The sequence below is a fragment of the Poromitra crassiceps genome, assembly GCF_964638095.1.
Source record: "Poromitra crassiceps genome assembly, chromosome: 4".
In the NCBI taxonomy this organism is placed as follows: domain Eukaryota; kingdom Metazoa; phylum Chordata; class Actinopteri; order Beryciformes; family Melamphaidae; genus Poromitra; species Poromitra crassiceps.
The window spans coordinates 52,458,842-52,478,514 of record NC_139626.1 but is presented as its reverse complement, the minus strand read 5'-3'; the positions used below and the strand labels follow the sequence as shown (position 1 = coordinate 52,478,514).

The 19,673-nt window shown below is 43.1% G+C and overlaps 1 protein-coding gene across 1 annotated transcript; it reads left to right on the top strand.

Moving 5' to 3' along the window:
* Nucleotides 1-5,404: 5,404 nt before the first annotated feature.
* LOC310776145 (N-acetylneuraminate-9-phosphate synthase-like) lies at nt 5,405-11,696 on the top strand (the record flags this gene model as incomplete). Its single annotated transcript, XM_083636318.1, has 6 exons — nt 5,405-5,536; nt 5,660-5,875; nt 6,086-6,185; nt 9,121-9,275; nt 10,559-10,825; nt 11,496-11,696. 6 exons carry the CDS (start codon nt 5,405-5,407, stop codon nt 11,679-11,681), a joined length of 1,056 nt encoding a protein of 351 aa, XP_083492444.1. The 3' UTR covers nt 11,682-11,696.
* Nucleotides 11,697-19,673: the final 7,977 nt, after the last annotated feature.

Below are 19,673 nucleotides of genomic sequence, written 5' to 3'. Positions count from 1 at the left end.
GAGGAGACACTTTTGTACACTGCAACCTATGGCCAATTATGAAGTCTAAAGACTGCAAAACTGCAAAAACTGTCAAACTAATTAAACCCTACTCCCACATTTTTTCTTCAAACCACACCAAACTTAAGCATCTGCATCGTTAGACTGTCCTACACAAAAGTTTCAAACAGATTTTCGATTGATCAAAAATTTAGCCCACAGTGCATCAAAATGTTGAATGTATAGCCTAAAGAGCATCTTAATAGGTTGTATTTGTGATGTCATCAGTCACTCGAGCAATTGTGATGCCATCAGTGATGTCACTCGAGCGTGATGTAATCAGTGATGTCATAAATACTTCCTGGCTCACCCTATATAAGTGGAAGCAGTGTGTGTTTTTACACGCAAGCATCCAGTCCCATAAAACACCACCAGCAAGTATCCAGTCTGTCCATAAGAGGAAAAAGCAGCTCCTGCTGGTACAGTATATCAGTTGTGTGACCCCACAGACCTGCAGCGTAGGACCGAAGAGATACAAACTCCCCAGGTGGCTATTAATCACTCAGCCTTCCTCTCCATCTAACATCAACTCCGCCAGTACCTCATCCACTCTACAACAGTGAGGCAAGTAACTACTACTTTTGTTGAGATGTAGAACAGGTGCGCTTCCTCAGATTGCCTCCTTGGCTGTGGGTGCTCAGCTACTGGAATTAGTATCAAAAAAATCACTACAAGAGTGAAGGTAGCAGCACTCCAAAAATTAAGATGCAAGACTTCAGATTTCCATTTTTCTTTTTTTATTGAGGGCTAACGCGTTTCGGCATGTGCCTTCATCAGAGCATCATGCTCTGATGAAGGCACATGCCGAAACGCGTTAGCCCTCAATAAAAAAAGAAAAATGGAAATCTGAAGTCTTGCATCTTAATTTTTGGAGTGCTGCTACCTTCACTCTTGTAGTGATTTTTTTGTAACTACTACTTTTGTTTGTGAATATACTGATTCCTACTTGTATTGGTGTGAGATGCCTCGCAACAAAAAACGGAATCAGATGATGAAAAAGCTACATGCTGCAAAGAAACCTGAACCTGCTTTGAATCCCTTAGTTTTAGCTATGCAATGTTGTAAGCAGACTGGATGGCATGCAGCAGAAGCAGATGATAGAACGCTCATCCATAAGAGACTTGAGACTTGACTTGGACTTGTGACCAAAGACGTGAGACTTGACTTGGAGGATCATAGCTAAAAGACTTCAGCCTTGACTTGGGGACTCTAGCTCAAAGCCTTGAGACTTGCCCGGCCACGTCCCATTGCTGCGCAGCAGCTATAATTGTTTATTTATGTTTGTTTATTGTTTATTTGCACAAAGAAAATGAATAACAACAGATAGTATCTTAGAAAGTATCTTAATAAGCTATTATTAAGCTATACCTATTAGCAGTGACGGCTGGTGGTGATATTGGGTGGAGGGGCTAAAAAATTATAACCATCAATAGCATCCGAGCAGCATCCGAGATACCAAATTGCAGCAACAACACTTGCCTGATGCAAAACCTTCTGTATCACTCACTCACTCTCTCTCTCTCTCTCTCACACACTCTCGCTCTCTCTCTCTCACACACACACACACACACACACACACACAATTTGACTATTTTGCTCTGTAGGCTACACATTAGCACATACCATTTTAACAAAAACAAGATACAGTATGCAAGAATGGTGTGATAGGCTACATGATAGAACAGACTACATTCAAAACCAACACATTCCCACAGATTTCAGACCGTCTTTATCAGACAACGATTGAGGAGAGAGAGAGAGAGAGAGAGAGAGAGAGAGAGAGAGAACGAAAGAGAGAGAGAGAGAACGAAAGAGAGAGACAGAGAGAGAGAGAGAGAGAACGAAAGAGAGATAGAGAGAAGAGAGAGAGCGAGAGCTGTCCACGTCTTTTCCCTTTGATCTCTTAACGAGCAACAGCTGTTGTCTGCGTTCAAACCACGTAACACAAAACTTACTATTTTGTTGTGTCCCTTTGTGCCAATGTGCCTCCAGTCTCTACACTTGTAATTTCCCCCGTCAAACATGAAGGAAAATGGATGAGGAAGTAGTCCATGTGTGTGAATCTCATTCGAGCTGTCATTGGTTGTGAAGAGTCTCGTTGGCCAGCCTCCTCTGTCTGGTGGGCTGCAGGAGTTTAGCCCAAATGGGCCGTAGACGGCGGCAGCTCAAGGGGGGCGTGCCAGACACTTGTCAATCACTTATAACGAAGGTGATTGAAGCCTGACACTAGTGTCTTGGGGCTGGACAAAGCTAGCCCAATTTGCTGATTTTCTTGTGACTACAGATGGCGCTGTTGCTGCTCTATAGGTTACACCAACATAAACAACCAATTCTAAGTTTGATATAATGTATGTAAAGAATAAATAATAATAATACTTTTCTCATTTTATTGGAAATGATAGGGGGGGCTTAGCCCCCCTAGCCCATTGATACCAGCCGTCTCTGCCTATTAGTAAGCTATTAGCTAAGTGCTTATTAAGCTAGCCTACTTTGAATGGTAACACACAAAGACTGTCATTGGTAACAGACGATAAATGGCGGTCAACTTATCCATAACCTTCGGATATGGAGAATACTTAGCCTACCTGTCCACTCGTCTGCATGTTTGAGCTACAACTTGCGCTGTGCCTTGCCAAAATCAAATTGCCTCCAATGCAAAGCAGCTGCTTATGCGAGCTGCAGGGCTAGCTCAGCAAGCTGCAAGGCAGGCGAACTCGCGTAGCGTGCATGATGCCTAGTGGATTAAGATCCTACTTGATATCTTTGAGTTTTGCTATAAGTTGTACCATGTTCATGAGAATCACACACCTGTGGCATTCTCAATCCTCCCATAGGACATGGATGAAAGGCCAGGGGGTCTCTGATTTCGGATATTGATGTGTCCAACTGCTGCTATGTCACAGCTATCAGAGGTACTGGTTTGGCTCTCTGGTGTAACTCCAGCTATAATGCCCATAACATGGAATATGTTGTGGCCATCAATGGTTCTGATGTTGGTCCAATAAGTGGGCGGGGGGTGTGTGTGCCACGATTGTGATGTCACGATTGTAAGGTATCAGTGATGTCATCAGTGATGTCACTTGAGCAATTGTGATGTCATCAGTGATGTCACTTGAGCAATTGTGATGTCATCAGTGATGTAATAAATCCTTCTGTGGCGCTTTATGGCAGTTGGCATCCTTTATGTTGCATTACCGCCTGGCTGAGGCTTTATAAGTGGTTGGAGAAAAGTAGGGAGAAGAGCACAAGTGGTAGGCTACATCATCTCCAGAGTAAGTGTTTATTGTTTATTTATGTTTGTTTATTGTTTATTTGCAAAAAGAAAATGAATAACAGATAGTACAAGTATCTTAATAAGCTATTATTAAGCTATACCTATTATAGGTAAGTGCTTATTAAGCTAGCCTACTTTGAATGGTAACAGACAATGACTGTCATTGGTAACAGACAATAAATGGCGGTCAACTTACCCATAACCTTCGGATATGGAGACTTACCTGTCCACTCGTCTGCATGTTTGAGCTACAACTTGCGCTGTGCCTTGCCGAAATCAAATTGCCTCCAATGCGAGACTCGTGAATGACATGACTATGAAGTTATGGTTTGCGATGGCTGTCTGAGGGAACAAGATGTGCATGAAAACTCACCCTTTTCCACTAATTATTAGAACATATTAGCCACACTTACATTTTTTATGTTTTGTTTTGTTATGTTACAGTATGTTTGTAGGTAGAGCTTTTCCCTAGCCCCACCCCTTTCCTGACCACACCCCCTCCCACCTCCCACATACACTCCCCCCGATACACCTGTCCATGCCCCCTACCCACCTCTCGAATCCAGACTCTCTACTGACCTTCCTATCCCTATCAGCGGACTCTTTTCCCTAGCCCCGCCCCCTCCATTGAGCCGACCCGGATCAGATCCGCTCCAAAATGTAATGGGTTCTTCCTTGGCCCACGCTACACCCTTCTACCAAGTTTCATGAAAATCGGCCCAGTAGTTTTGCCGTAATCCTCCTGCTAACAGACAAACGGTCAGACAAACGGCACCGAAAACATCACCTCCTTTGTGGAGACAATGCCAATTTTGAGAATGTTCCACTACTGGGATTTTCTGGGATTTTCAGTATGTTAAATTGGAAGGTTTCAAGAGCTGAATGCAACACAAATAATTTCTGTTGCAATTTGTTTAAGGTTGGGTCATTTTTTCTCACAGATTCCCTAGACTAAGTTGGGACAGTAGACCCTTCTCACGGGGTCTTTTTTGTCGAAAAGGCAGGGTTAACACAGGTGCAAGCAAAACACTAATGAGGGCTTCACATTGCCACGATTAGAATTTGGAAACCCTCATTAGTGTTTTGCTTGCACCTGTGTTTATTAGACAATTATTTGTTCATGATTGTAAAGCCACAGCACAGTGAAGAGGATATTTAATGTGAAGATTAGCCTCTTCATTTTGCTCTCAGAGTGCATCAGATTCATGCATTTTACTTTAAAATGTACAACATTTCTTTGTCCAGCACAGCCCCCCCTAGAAACCCCCCAGTCAGACTAATATTTTTATCCTGCATGGTGCCACCCCTGTTGGCAAAGCCTTGAATCGCCTATGAGTGAGTGAGAAACGGAATCTGAGAAACTGAATAATGACATAATAACAGTATACTCCTAATGTTAATTTAGAATGAGATATTCCTCTAAATGGCTAAAAAAACATCCAAACATCCAAAAAAGTAAATTTTTCACAGTCCCTTCCTTGCAGCACCCCCTACTTAAAAACAGTTCCAGTGTCCCTGGTGGTGACTGGTCAGCCATTCATTTTTCCATAGACATTTTGTAAAATGCCTTTAAAAATTGTATTTGCTTGGTCAAACAAAGCGATTCAGTTATATTTAGAATCAGCATTTTACTTGGACAATTCTTTTTTTTTGTTTTTATCTTGTTTTCCCCCTTCTTGTGTCCGAGTGTAATGTTCGGGGGGGGGGGGGGGGGGGGAGCTTTAGTGCCCAGGGGCCCCTGGGGGTGTTAATCTGGCTCTGCGGGTCCTACATGTAAAACCTCTTCAGTGCAGTGCTCCACCATGTGATGACAATCTTCCTACACTAGATTGTGTGTGTGTGTGTGTGTGTGTGTGTGTGTGTGTGTGTGTGTGTGTGTGTGTGTGTGTGTGTGTGTGTGTGTGTGTGTGGGGTGAGGCTGTATAAAAACGGAGCGGTGACATGACTCAAGCCTCTTCCACCTGTGACATTCCACCTGTGACATCTCCAGTTTCATCTCCACATCTCCATCTCCATTTAACCCCACAGGTCTTTAGACTTTTGCACCAACTCTCTTATTTCACTCGGCACTTCACGTCCTACATCACCAGGATGCCTCTGCAATTTGAACTGTGTCCTGGTAGAATGATTGGCGGCTCCCACCCGTGCTTCATCATTGCTGAAATTGGACAGAACCACCAAGGAGACATTGAGATTGCCAAGAAAATGATCAAGATGGCAAAGGTAAGCTGGTGGAGGGGAGAGAGAGGTGTCTGTTTAGAAGCTATACCAGTGCTGTTGTTTCACCACCTTTTCCTCACCTCTCCTATCTGATCCTCTCCTCTCATGTGTTCTGTATCATCTCAGGACTGTGGTGCTGACTGTGCCAAGTTCCAGAAGAGTGAACTGGAGCACAAGTTCAGCAGGCGAGCCCTGGAGCGGCCCTACAACTCCAAACACTCCTGGGGGAAAAACTACGGGGACCACAAGCGCCATTTGGAGTTCAGCCATGAGCAGTACAGGGAGATGCAAAAGTATGCAAATGAGATTGGCATTTCCCTCACTGCCTCTGGGATGGACGAGGTAAAACAGATTTTTTATTTTTTATTTTTTATTTTTTTTAAGCAAGAAAGAATACTTCATTGCATTCTTCTAAAAGATTAATGGAACAGCAATACTACAGTGTATATATATATATATGTGTGTGTGTGTGTGTGTGTGTGTGTGTGTGTGTGTGTGTGTGTGTGTGTGTGTGTGTGTGTGTGTGTGTGTGTTATTCCATAATTCCCACAGATGGCCATGGAGTTTCTCGATGAGCTCGATGTGCCTTTCTTCAAAGTTGCCTCCTGTGATGCCAACAACTTCCCCTATCTTGAGAGAACTGCAAAAAAAGGTATGAGGCACCATGTATCAATGCTTCAATCATTATTCCATTCTTTATGAAAGTTACATCGTTTTTTTCCTTTGGAAAATAAATAATTTCTTAATCCTCTTGGAGGAAATTTCAAAAATATATTCTGTAGAAGTATCCCAACCAATAGTCCTATTTTTTTAGTGCATTGATTCTACTTTACTCTACAATTAGGGCACAAACTATTTGACAACACATATCGACATATGAGTATAAAAGTAGCTGAACTTACCTTCAGTTACACCGGTTGCTGGAAAAGTATTGTGTCGTTTGAAATAATCAAAAATGCGAAACTGCTTCTGAGAGTTTTTGTTCTCCTGAAAACAATTGAGACCAGACGGCAGACTAAATAGGGAGTCTTGGGTTCGGTGATGCTTGGGTGCATAGACACACCCACTGTAGGCGTGGTGAGTAAAGTAGGCGAGGTGAGGAGTAGGCAGTGTTGAGGAGTAGTGAACTACATGTAGTTTAACTACATATAGTTGAACCACTCAAACTACAATTTTGGGAAATAAAATGGAAGCAATATATATATATATATATATATATATATATATATATACGTATATATATATGATTCTTACCCTAACCTTAATCATTCCTAGTCAAGTCTTTACTGCTTATTTGTCTGACAAAACAAAACCAAGAAGAACACAGATTTGTTTGCAATAAAAATATAGCATTGAATGTATTGGGTGACAATAAACTCAATTGAGAGTTTTCAAGATTCAAGATTCAAGATTCAAGTTTATTATTTGTCCCCGAAGGGCAATTTGTGTGCAGCAGACATAAAAAGCATAGCGAATACATGAAAAAACAAAACATGAACAAATTAAAACAAACATGGAGCATGGCAGCAGTTTTCCAGCAGAAAAAGGATCAAGTAAACACAGGATAAAATAAAATAAAAACAAAATAAAAACACACCTCAAAGGATCTGTACGATGTACTTAAAAGTAGTAAAGACACGTACAATGTACTTAAAAGTAGTAAAAGACACGTGCATGAACTTAAAAGTAATAAGAGTCCAGGACTATTTGAGCTCACATAAATAGGTAGGTAAAAAATAAATAAAGATATATCTCGAATATAAAATATATAAAGAATATTTATAGCAGCAATACCTACCTAAGAAGAGAGACAAGGAGAGAGAGTGCATCATCTCCTCCGCCCAGCAGCGTTTAAGCTGCACGAGAGACAGAGAAAAGAGAGCGAGACAGAGAGAGAGAGAGAGAGAGAGAGTGCACTATCTGGCACTATGCTGGCATTGTGCTTTTTTGTAGGCTATTATATTTGATTTCATATGTACCTTCACATTGTTAATTTAATGTTTTTTTTCTTTGTTCTTTTTTTTACAAAGTATTTTGAACCAGTGGTGGAAATGTGGGGAACGGGTGGGAACGGAGTTAGAGTAAACATTGAGAGGGAACAGTAATAACAAGAGGGGAACGGCATTCCTCCTCAGGTTCCCCTTCAAAATGGCTTGCAATGCAGTGGAGAGCAGAGCAGAGCAGTAGAGAGCAGAACAGAGCAGTGGACAGCAGAGCAGAGCAGTAGCGAGCAGAGCAGAGCAGTAGAGAGCAGAGCAGTGGAGAGCAGAGCAGTGGACAGCTCAGTTAGTTCTCACTCCGGAAAGCCGACACAACATGACAATACCAAAAAAGGTGTTCTGTTGACTCAGATTCTGCACAACAAAAACAACATTCATCTGTCTGAGCAATACCCCAAATCTTTAACATTTTTCTAGTTGATAAAAATTATGAACTTATTTTGAACTAAAAAGATATTAGAAATGTGTGTTGTTTCATATAATAACTTGAACACTAAATTCCACGGTATGGCACAATCAAAAGTGTCCTCGAATCCAATCGGATTAAAGGAGGGGCAAAAACAAACAAAACAAAACAAGGGATGGCTAAAGTAACTAAACTAAAAGTAACTAATGGTGAAGAGGTGGGTCTCGAGGGTTGTTTTGAAAGTGTCCACCATGAGCTTTGAGGGATGCCCTAAGCTGTAACTAAAAGAAAAATGAAGTGTCCGGTAGGTCATAGCTGCCTTTAAGGTCCTGAAATGATTTGAGACCATCATTGTTGTAAATGTCACCCAATGTACATCCAATACATAAATGCCTTTCCTTTCCCAGTGTGAAAATATTGCCTATGCCCAATAAGTAATAATAATAATTTATTACAATAACTTCTGTCATAATGATGTTGAAAACTTGGCACGCAAATTCAGTACAACCTATAGGCTATGACAAAGTCCCTGCATCAAATATCGTTCACCACTGCTGCTTGCTTAGTCACTATTTTTTTTTTTACTTTTTATTGACAGATTATCAAATATTTGCATTGTGTATCCAGAGTATCCAGACATTGCATATATGAACTCTCAGGATTACTTATACATTGTCGTTTACTCTTGATATACTGTCATAGAATTTTGTTTTGAAAAGAGTATATACGAAGAAAAGAAAAGACAAAACCACAACAGCCATCCAAAAAAGTAAAATCTAATGGGTGTTATATATTGAACCCAGTATTCCCATCTTGAGGTAAATTGTTATAATCTATCGTTGACAAATGCAGTTAGTTTTTCCATCTTGTAGATATCCATCGTAATATTCATCCATTCTTTCAAATTAGGGCTTTGTCACAAAATTCCTAATGACTGACAAGATATTAAATAATGACAAGTGGACTTTTGATAACATACAGTGGGTGTCCAACTTTGAACACGACACAAGTGTTTTTATCGGACAGAAGTTTGCAGCGTTTTCTTTCTTCTTCCTTTGGTGGCCCCCATTTTGAAAACACCTTTGCTTCTTCTCTCTCTCTGTTGGCTCCTTCTATTTCTCCTCTTCCTGCTCTCTATCTGCCCCCTCCTTTCTTTCTTTCTTTCCGTCTGTCTGGGGCAGGCCGTCCCATGGTCGTGTCCAGCGGGATGCAGTCCATGGAGACGATGCGTCGGGTCTACCAGATGGTGAAGCAGCACAACCAGAACTTCACCATCCTGCAGTGTACCAGCACCTATCCCCTGGACCCTGAGCATGTCAACCTCAAAGTTATCACGGTGAGATGAATAGAATAGAATTGAATAGAATGTGTCACCTGCAAAAGTGAGGGGCTTGGGATCACCTGAACCGCCTCAACTGACTCCTCTAAATGTGGAGGAGCAGTTAGCTTAACTCCAAATTTGCGCCAGATCACTGAGCTCCTCACCTCCTCACATGATCGCCTTCTTTCCATATGACCATTATGAGGGCTGCAAAAAGACCCAATAAATCAAGCTGTGTGGCTCAGCTGTGTGTGAATGGGTGAATGTAGGCCAGTAAAGTGCTTTGCATAAAAACACTATATACAGTATATCAAATGCAAACCAATCCAGTCCAGTCTCTTCACCATTCACCAACACAGTCCAACACATTGCCGCTGCCCCTAACCAGTGGTCAATCTCACTATTTTTCTTTTTTACCTTTATTTAACCAGATAAAAAGCATTGAGATAGAACTCTCTTTTACAATGCTGACCTGGCCAAGAAGGCACCAACAACTATATGTCAGGGCATGACAAATACAGTATTTACAGTCCAAACACACTGCTTGCTAGCAGAGCTCGCAAAGGTAGTGAGCACACTCACCAAATAAGAATAAAAATTCAGGTGCACGGCACAAAAGTAATAGTCAATAAACAAGGAACGCCAGCACGCAATGAATGTCCTTTCAAGGTTTTATTCCGTCATCGAGACCTTACAACGGACGTTTCAGCCAACAGGTCTTCTTCAGCATTGTGATGCATAAGGCGGAAATCACAATTATATACAGGTAGCATCCGGAAACACAATCAATTAAGCCAACAAATTAAGCAAAACGTTTATTTCCAAATACACCACGAAACAGTACTATAGGAAACAAATACAACTATTATTACATAGAAGATATGTGAAACATAAAGCAGATGCTTTGGAAGCTCTTAATGCTGCATATGAAGTAGTAAGCTCCATACAAGCAGAAAAAAGGCCCGTGCTTCCCCGTTTTTTTCTGCTTGTATGGAGCTTACTACTTCATATGCAGCATTAAGAGCTTCCAAAGCATCCAAAGCATCTGCTTTATGTTTCACATATCTTATATCAGTTTGGAGGCCTGGCTTCAGTTCTCAGCAGTTCTCACTATAGCCTATGATAAATTGGGTTCTAATAAATGGGTTATTCCTTGGCCCCTGCTATGCTAACTTCCACCAAGTTTCATAAAAATCTGAACAATCCAACGGACGGATAGACCGCACCGAAAACACACACCACAGACAAGCAATAGCGAGCAATAGTTTATTTTTTACCCACTCTCTCTTCTCCCAAAGGAATACCAGAGGGAATTCCCGGACATCCCCATCGGATATTCTGGACACGAGCGGGGAATCTACATATCTGTGGCCGCTGTGGCGATGGGGGCAAAGGTCGTGGAGCGCCACGTAACTTTGGACAAGACCTGGAAGGGAAATGACCACGAGGCGTCCCTGGAGCCCGCGGAGCTGGCTGAGCTGGTCCGATCCATCCGGCTGGTGGAGACCGCGATGGGAACGCCCACCAAGCTGATGCTACCCTGTGAGAAGACCTGCCATGACAAGGTGGGTCCACTTTAGTATTTCATTACATTTTGTGTTACTATATATGCCTGCCCACATTTTCCCAGCCGGTCGGGCAAGAGAGCAGGGATGATGTAGTTTTGTAGGCCAATTAACCCAGAAGTGATGCACTTTCTGGTTCCCTTGTCGGGCAGTCAATGGGATTTCTGAGTGGAGTTATCAGTTAGCCTCCACAGTCCCTTCCAGTCATAATATATTAATTATATGATTCATATTAAAGCAACTCGGAGCAAGATTTTCGATTGTTATTAAACAGTCTAAATTTAATATTGACGCCTCACATCTTACCTATAATAGTAGATGAGACCAAAGCCGAGTGAATGGACGAGTGCTGTCTTGATGATTATAGAGTCTGTGTGCAGGCCGGGCAGATCCGGAAGTGAAACAAAACGGTTTACGGCAGCCACTTCGGCCATAACCACAAAATTACTTCCAAACAAACTATTAGAATATAACGAGAGAGGTTCGCGAGAGTAGAAAGCCCCTTGAAGTAGCGAGGAAAGCTGTTTTGGGTCTGTTGCTATGGCCGTAAACCGTTTCGCTCTGCCTAGCAACGGTTTACAGCTGCCATAAACCATTTCGCTCTGCCAAACAAATATTAGTTATTAAACCATCTGTGGTTTTGGTTCTCTCTTCTCCATTTCTTTTCCAGCTGGGCAAGTCAGTGGTTGCCAAGGTGGCCATCACCAAAGGCTCGGTGCTGAGCCTGGACATGTTTGCGGTGAAGGTGGGCGAGCCGAGGGGCATCGCTCCAGAAGAGATGCATCACCTGGTGGGCAAGAAGGTCTGTGTGGACGTGGAGGAAGACGACAGCATCACAGCTGCCATGATAGAATAAGGGTCTGCCATGAGGGTTGGGCGAGAGACGCAGCCAGAGAGAGAGAGGGAGAGAGAGAGACAGTGGAGGCACAGCAGCAACACACACACACACATACACACACACACACACACACACACACACACATACAAGACCACATGCGCACATACACAGTACATAGGAGGATTGAATTCGTTTTTCTGTTACTTTAATTTAATGTTTTCATTATTTAATTGATGGTTAATCTGTTGTTATATAAACTTTGGCAATATTGTTTAGTGAACTGTCATGCTAATAAAGCCCCTTCAATTGAAATTGAGAGTGTCTTTTTCAAGGACGCAATGAGTAAAGCACAAGCTTTATAAAAATGCATTACAAACATTCCAGTGCAAAAAATATATGAAATCACATGAAAATCACAGGTTCAGACAAACAACAAGACTACGAGAAGCATTGTGCAATCCCCACAAAATCCCTGGACGTCTCCATAGATTTCCTGCCTCACTGTTCTATGTGGTGTGTGTGTGTGTGTGTGTGTGTGTGTGTGTGTGTGTGTGTGTGTGTGTGTGTGTGTGTGTGTGTGTGTGTGTGTGTGTGTGTGTGTGTGTGTGCGTGCGTGCGTGCGTGCGTGCGTGCGTGCGTGCGTGCGTGCGTGCGTGTGTGTGACCGCAATCTCCCATCTGATAAGATTTTCAGCTTTTAGATGTTTTTAGATGTGTATGAAACCCATGAAGAAAATAGTCTGTCATGTTGTTACTTATGGATCAATCTGAGGCCCGTAGCTAGATTAATGCTTTATCCGAGTAAGTTTGAGTTTGAACCTGGTTTAGCCGTACTACAAAGCAAGTTAAGTTCTAACCTAGTTCAATCACCATGGCAACTCACGCTGCAAAGCTAACCTGGTCCCGACCAGGTTAGCTTCAGAGGATAAGATCAAAATCCATGACAGACCCATATAATCGGCTCTCTGGAGTCACTCACCATCACTCACCATTCATATAAGATCGCCATATGAAAAATAGATTGCAGTCAACTGAGAATAGAACAAGAAAAACATTTGTGGCTCTGTAGGCTACTTACCACTTTATGTCTTAACAGCTCAACGATGCGTGGAGAAATATGATCACTATTAATCACCGCAGCGCATATCATAAACGGAGCCTCAAATGGAGTGAGGGTGATATTCTCCTACATGCCAGAAAAGCCTATACATATAATATAGATATAGGATAAATATGGGATAGCCCCAATACTAAATATGCAGGCTACTCTTGCATGTTTCAGCTGGAACTGTGTCCTGTAGGCTGTATGCCAATATATGAGCAAAAATAGGCTAGTTTTTATCAATGAAAACTATGCCCGCATCGTCTCAATTCAGTTCAGCAGTTTTCTCTTTTATATTAGGCTATCATTATTTTATATAATTATTCGATCAGTGCAACCACACACATAATGAGTGATAGAGATCATTATTCATTGAGCATGCGTTTCTAAATCTATGGTCTAAATAGGCTTACAGATTGTAGAAATTTATAGACTGAGATTATGTCACCTATTGCAACTATAAAATCTCCTGGACTTCAAAGAATCACAACAACCAGTGTAGTTACGGTACAAAAATATACAATGTTTTATTCAACAGTTAAAATACAAAAATAAATCTATCGCATCCATTTATCAAATCACATGGGCACTTGCAGTTTCAAATACCTAGGTTAGCTTTCCTGGTCGATTTAGGCCCTCTGAGGACGTGCGTCATGAACAGATCTAACACAGCACAGCACACAGATTCCCAGCAACAGGAATTAACATTGCACACTCCACTGCAAAGACAGACATTTCATCTGAATACCACTGCACACCAATATATTACGGCAGACACACTGCATAAGAATATTATTTCACCCTGTTATATTATGGCAGGCAACTGCAAAAGACCACTTCAAACAGCACAGCAAACGGGACACAACGTTAACAGGGGGGCGATCTTAGGACGGGCAATCCCATAGATATTGAGTTGCAGTGTCACGTGACCTATAATGAGCGCGAGCTACATTAGTAGTGTTAAGCAGAAGGAGAAAATAAAACGAACAACAAAAAGAGAAAAGGATTTAAAATGTCCGTCCCAACTCACAATTGACGTTCACCCTGTTCCTTCGGTGAGTTGGGATAATATAAGTGGTAAGAGTACTTATCCGAGCATAGTAGGCAGGCTGGGTATAGCCCCCAACAATGGATCCCAGCTCAGCCGGCTGGAGCGACGGCGAGCAGACGAGCAGGCCCGGGCGTGATGGCGGCGGGGGTCGAGGCGGAGAACGTCCACACGGCCACCAGTAACAGGCGGGCGGAGAACAACAAGCGGGCAGCGGGCAGACGAGCAGGCCCGGGCGCGATGGCGGCGGAGGTCGAGGCGGAGGACGTCCACACGGCCACAGGTAACAGGCGGGCAGAGAACAACAAGCAGGCAGCGGGCAGACGGAGGACAGCAAGCAGGCAGCGGGCAGACGGAGGACAGCAAGCAGGCAGGGATCCGACACTCTGACGGGGGACCGTCGGCAACACCATCGTAGATCAGAGTCACTTTAAAAACACAGAGCAGGAAACACTCAGCAACAAGTTGCGCCCATGACACGCCACACACTCACGGAGGTATAGGTCAGACCGTCCCTTTGTGGCGGGATTAGCGAGCGTTTTGTATGGGTGTCTGGTCGTCCTGTAGAGCAGCTCAGCAGTCTCAGCACAGCAGTAGATCGGCGTCGATCTGGTCCGGCCGGCTCCTCACGTTCACTTAAGAGACACAGAAGCAGGAATACTCAATAACATAGTCGCGTCCAAGACACGCCACACACTCACTGAGTGAGAATAGGTCAGACCGTCCCTTTGTGGCGGGCTTAGCGAGCGTTGTGTGTGGGTTTCATCTCGATACGGCCAGCTCCTCCAGTCTGCTCTCCCCGTCGTCTCCTTCTTCCTGGGTTTTGTCTTCCCCCCTGGACGGTCGGCGTCCTCCTTATAAGGGCAGGCTGATCACTCGCGTCCCGGGGCAGAGGGCGGATCACCTGAGAATAAAGTCAGCGAGAGAATACAGTGCCTGGACAATAATATACACCACACACCAAAAAATGTTTCTGGCTGCAGGAGCCCAATCTCTCAAAGTCATAAGCCACAGTTCCACTCGCGACAATTACACATTTACATTTACACTCACACTTGCAGTTGTCTGTCGATCAGGCAGAGTGGTTCTCGAACAGGAACAGGAAGAGGACGACGATCAGGGCTGGACTGCAATGTAATTCTACCGGTGCAATGGCCGGTGGGCCGCTCGCTAGTGGGCCGGTCAGGTTGGTGAAAAAGTATGTATTATGTATTTGAAAAAAAAAAAATGGGGGGGGGGGGGGGGGAACTGAAATGTACCCAGGCCCGGCTTGAAGGCCCATGTGGCCCGGGCGGTTCCGCGACCCATGATTACACCTAAAACCCCTAGACCGGGTCATAACATGTGGCTTTATAAGTAAATCCCCAACCCATGCGAGCGTGAGCGAAGCGAGCGCGAGTGGCCTTCAACATTGCCAGGGAGGTATGTTCCTGAGAAGCAGCTGCACTTGACTCAACTTTTTCACCTCCCGAAATGAGGAACAGAATCGAAGGTTACCAAGTGTTTTCACCAAAAATCTAGATCCAAATTGGTGATGCATTTGTCAGTCCTATCTGTAATGGCGTGATGAGAACCCTTGCCCTTGCTGCCCGCATGGCCTGTCCTATTGCAGCTATGTTTAACTCACAGTTCTTGCCAGCAAACAGTTATTTGAGGAGAAGCTGAAGAGTTTCCACGTTTCCTTTGGCAGATGATATATTTTGAGGGATATGCATCTCTGGGAATCTTGATATCTTTTATGTCAGTCTTTACTAGTCTGGCAGCGGTTTTCACAAGACACACCTTTTCTTCATCAACATCATTATTGTCCTTCTTAGATGCATGCAAACATGCACTCAGAATATTTGAGGCCTTCGGCTTCAATGTAACTCCTTCTGGTTTGCCATTGATTTCTGTAATGATTATTTGATCATCACTTCAAGCTATTGTTAAGTTTTCACAGTTAGGTCTCCAAGTGCAATTTGCTCATCATCATTCTGTTCTAAATAGCTGTCTGCTCTTTTTCTTTGGACAACCATGTTCTTCATCAAAGGTCTGAGGTATTTGTTTTTTGCTACAGATATATGGCATCTGCACCATGAAGATCTTGGGCAAATTAATCTTGAAGGTCTTCTTCCTCTGTGGTGTTTTATGGCAGTTGGCATCCTTTATGTTGCATTACCTCCTCCTTCTGAATTTATCAATCCACTGTTTCCCTACATTCTGTAACACCCGATCCCCTCTCCTCTTCTGTTGGTCTTTTCTGAAAGTCTTCTTCTTCTTCTTCTAATGGCTTTCTGGCAGACTGATTGATGCCTTGCGGTGGTCCTAAAAGGAAACATAAGTGGGCGGGCGGTGTGTGTGCCACGATTGGGATGTCACGATTGTCATGTATCAGTGATGTCATCAGTGATGTCACTTGAGCAATTGTGATGTCATCAGTGATGTCACATGAGCAATTGTGATGTCATCAGTGATTTCACTCGAGCAATTGTGATGTCATCAGTGATGTAATAAATCCTTCTTCTGTGGTGTTTTATGGCAGTTGGCATCCTTTATGTTGCATTACCGCCTGGCTGAGGCTTTATAAGTGGTTGGAGTATAAGTAGGGAGAAGAGCACAAGTGGTAGGCTACATCATCTCCAGAGTAAGTGTTTATTAGTGGCTGGGCCAGCGAAGCGGCAGGGTCACTTATTGTGTTTGCCCCTATTATTAGTCTTCTTCTCCCAGGAAGTTGGACTTCCCATGTATGAAAATAAACCAAATTTGCACAAAGGTCCAGGCCCATGCCAAACTTCGTTGACGCGAATTTGGTGCCAATAGTCCTGATGGTGGCGCTACAGCGACCGTCTAAAGTTTAAAATTTTGAAAATTCATAACAAATCAGGCCTATGTGCTACGACTTTGCAACTTTCAACGAAATGTGGGCCTAAGTGAGGAGACACTTTTGTACACTGCAACGTATGGCCAATTATGAAGTCTAAAGACTGCAAAACTGCAAAAACTGTCAAACTAATTAAACCCTACTCCCACATTTTTTCTTCAAACCACACTAAACTTAAGCATCTGCATCGTTAGACTGTCCTACACAAAAGCTTCAAACAGATTTTCGATTGATCAAAAATTTAGCCCACATGTGCATCAAAATGTTGAATGTATAGCCTAAAGAGCATCTTATAATAGGTTGTATTTGTGATGTCATCAGTCACTCGAGCAATTGTGATGCCATCAGTGATGTCACTCGAGCGTGATGTAATCAGTGATGTCATAAATACTTCCTGGCTCACCCTATATAAGTGGAAGCAGTGTGTGTTTTTACACGCAAGCATCCAGTCCCATAAAACACCACCAGCAAGTATCCAGTCTGTCCATAAGAGGAAAAAGCAGCTCCTGCTGGTATATCAGTTGTGTGACCCCACAGACCTGCAGCGTAGGACCGAAGAGATACAAACTCCCCAGGTGGCTATTAATCGCTCAGCCTCCCTCTCCATCTAACATCAACTCCGCCAGTACCTCATCCACTCTACAACAGTGAGGCAACAGGCAAGTAACTACTACTTTTGTTTGTGAATATACTGATTCCTACTTGTATTGTTGTGAGATGCCTCGCAACCAAAAACGGAATCAGATGATGAAAAAGCTACATGCTGCAAAGAAACCTGAACCTGCTTTGAATCCCTTAGTTTTAGCTATGCAATGTTGTAAGCAGACTGGATGGCATGCAGCAGAAGCAGATGATAGAACGCTCATCCATAAGAGACTTGAGACTTGACTTGGACTTGTGACCAAAGACATGAGACTTGACTTGGAGTATAGCTAAAAGACTTCAGCCTTGACTTGGGGACTCTAGCTCAAAGCCTTGAGACTTGCCCGGCCACGTCCCATTGCTGCGCAGCAGCTATAATTGTTTATTTATGTTTGTTTATTGTTTATTTGCACAAAGAAAATGAATAACAACAGATAGTACCTTAGAAAGTATCTTAATGAGCTATTATTAAGCTATACCTATTAGTAAGCTATTAGCTAACTAGTAAGTACTTATTAAGCTAGCCTACTTTGAATGGTAACACACAAAGACTGTCATTGGTAACAGACGATAAATGGCGGTCAACTTATCCATAACCTTCGGATATGGAGAATACTTAGCCTACCTGTCCACTCGTCTGCATGTTTGAGCTACAACTTGCGCTGTGCCTTGCCAAAATCAAATTGCCTCCAATGCGAAGCAGCTGCTTATGTGAGCTGCAGGGCTAGCTCAGCGAGCTGCAAGGCAGGCGAACTCGCGTAGCGTGCATGATGCCTAGTGGATTAAGATCCTACTTGATATCTTTGAGTTTTGCTATAAGTTGTACCATGTTCATGATAATCACACACCTGTGGCATTCTCAATCCTCCCATAGGACATTGATGAAAGGCCAGGGGGTCTCTGATTTCGGATATTGATGTGTCCAACTGCTGCTATGTCACAGCTATCAGAGGTACTGGTTTGGATCTCTGGTGTAACTCCAGCTATAATGCCCATAACATGGAATGTGTTGTGGCCATCAATGGTTCTGATGTTATGGTCCAATAAGTGGGCGGGCGGTGTGTGTGCCACGATTGTGATGTCATGATTGTCATGTATCAGTGATGTCATCAGTGATGTCACTTGAGCAATTGTGATGTCATCAGTGATGTCACTTGAGCAATTGTGATGTCATCAGTGATGTAATAAATCCTTCTGTGGCGTTTTATGGCAGTTGGCATCCTTTATGTTGCATTACCGCCTGGCTGAGGCTTTATAAGTGGTTGGAGAAAAGTAGGGAGAAGAGCACAAGTGGTAGGCTACATCATCTCCAGAGTAAGTGTTTATTGTTTATTTATGTTTGTTTATTGTTTATTTGTACAAAGAAAATGAATAACAGATAGTACAAGTATCTTAATAAGCTATTATTAAGCTATACCTATTATAGGTAAGTGCTTATTAAGCTAGCCTACTTTGAATGGTAACAGACAATGACTGTCATTGGTAACAGACAATAAATGGCGGTCAACTTATCCATAACCTTCGGATATGGAGACTTACCTGTCCACTCGTCTGCATGTTTGAGCTACAACTTGCGCTGTGCCTTGCCGAAATCAAATTGCCTCCAATGCGAGACTCGTGAATGACATGACTATGAAGTTATGGTTTGCGATGGCTGTCTGAGGGAACAAGATGTGCATGAAAACTCACCCTTTTCCACTAACTATTAGAACATATTAGCCACACTTACATTTTTTATGTTTTGTTTTGTTATGTTACAGTATGTTTGTAGGTAGAGCTTTTCCCTAGCCGCACCCCTTTCCTGACCACACCCCCTCCCACCTCCCACATACACTCCCCCCCGATACACCTGTCCATGCCCCCTACCCACCTCTCAAATCCAGACTCTCTACTGACCTTCCTATCCCTATCAACGGACTCTTTTCCCTAGCCCCGCCCCCTCCATTGAGCCGACCCGGATCAGATCCACTCCAAAATGTAATGGGTTCTTCCTTGGCCCACGCTACATCCTTCTACCAAGTTTCATGAAAATCGGCCCAGTAGTTTTGCCGTAATCCTCCTGCTAACAGACAAACGGTCAGACAAACGGCACCGAAAACATCACCTCCTTTGTGGAGACAATGCCAATTTTGAGAATGTTCCACTACTGGGATTTTCTGGGATTTTCAGTATGTTAAATTGGAAGGTTTCAAGAGCTGAATACAACACAAATAATTTCTGTTGCAATTTGTTTAAGGTTGGGTCATTTTTTCTCACAGATTCCCTAGACTAAGTTGGGACAGTAGACCCTTCTCACGGGGTCTTTTTTGTCAGAAAGGCAGGGTTAACACAGGTGCAAGCAAAACACTAATGAGGG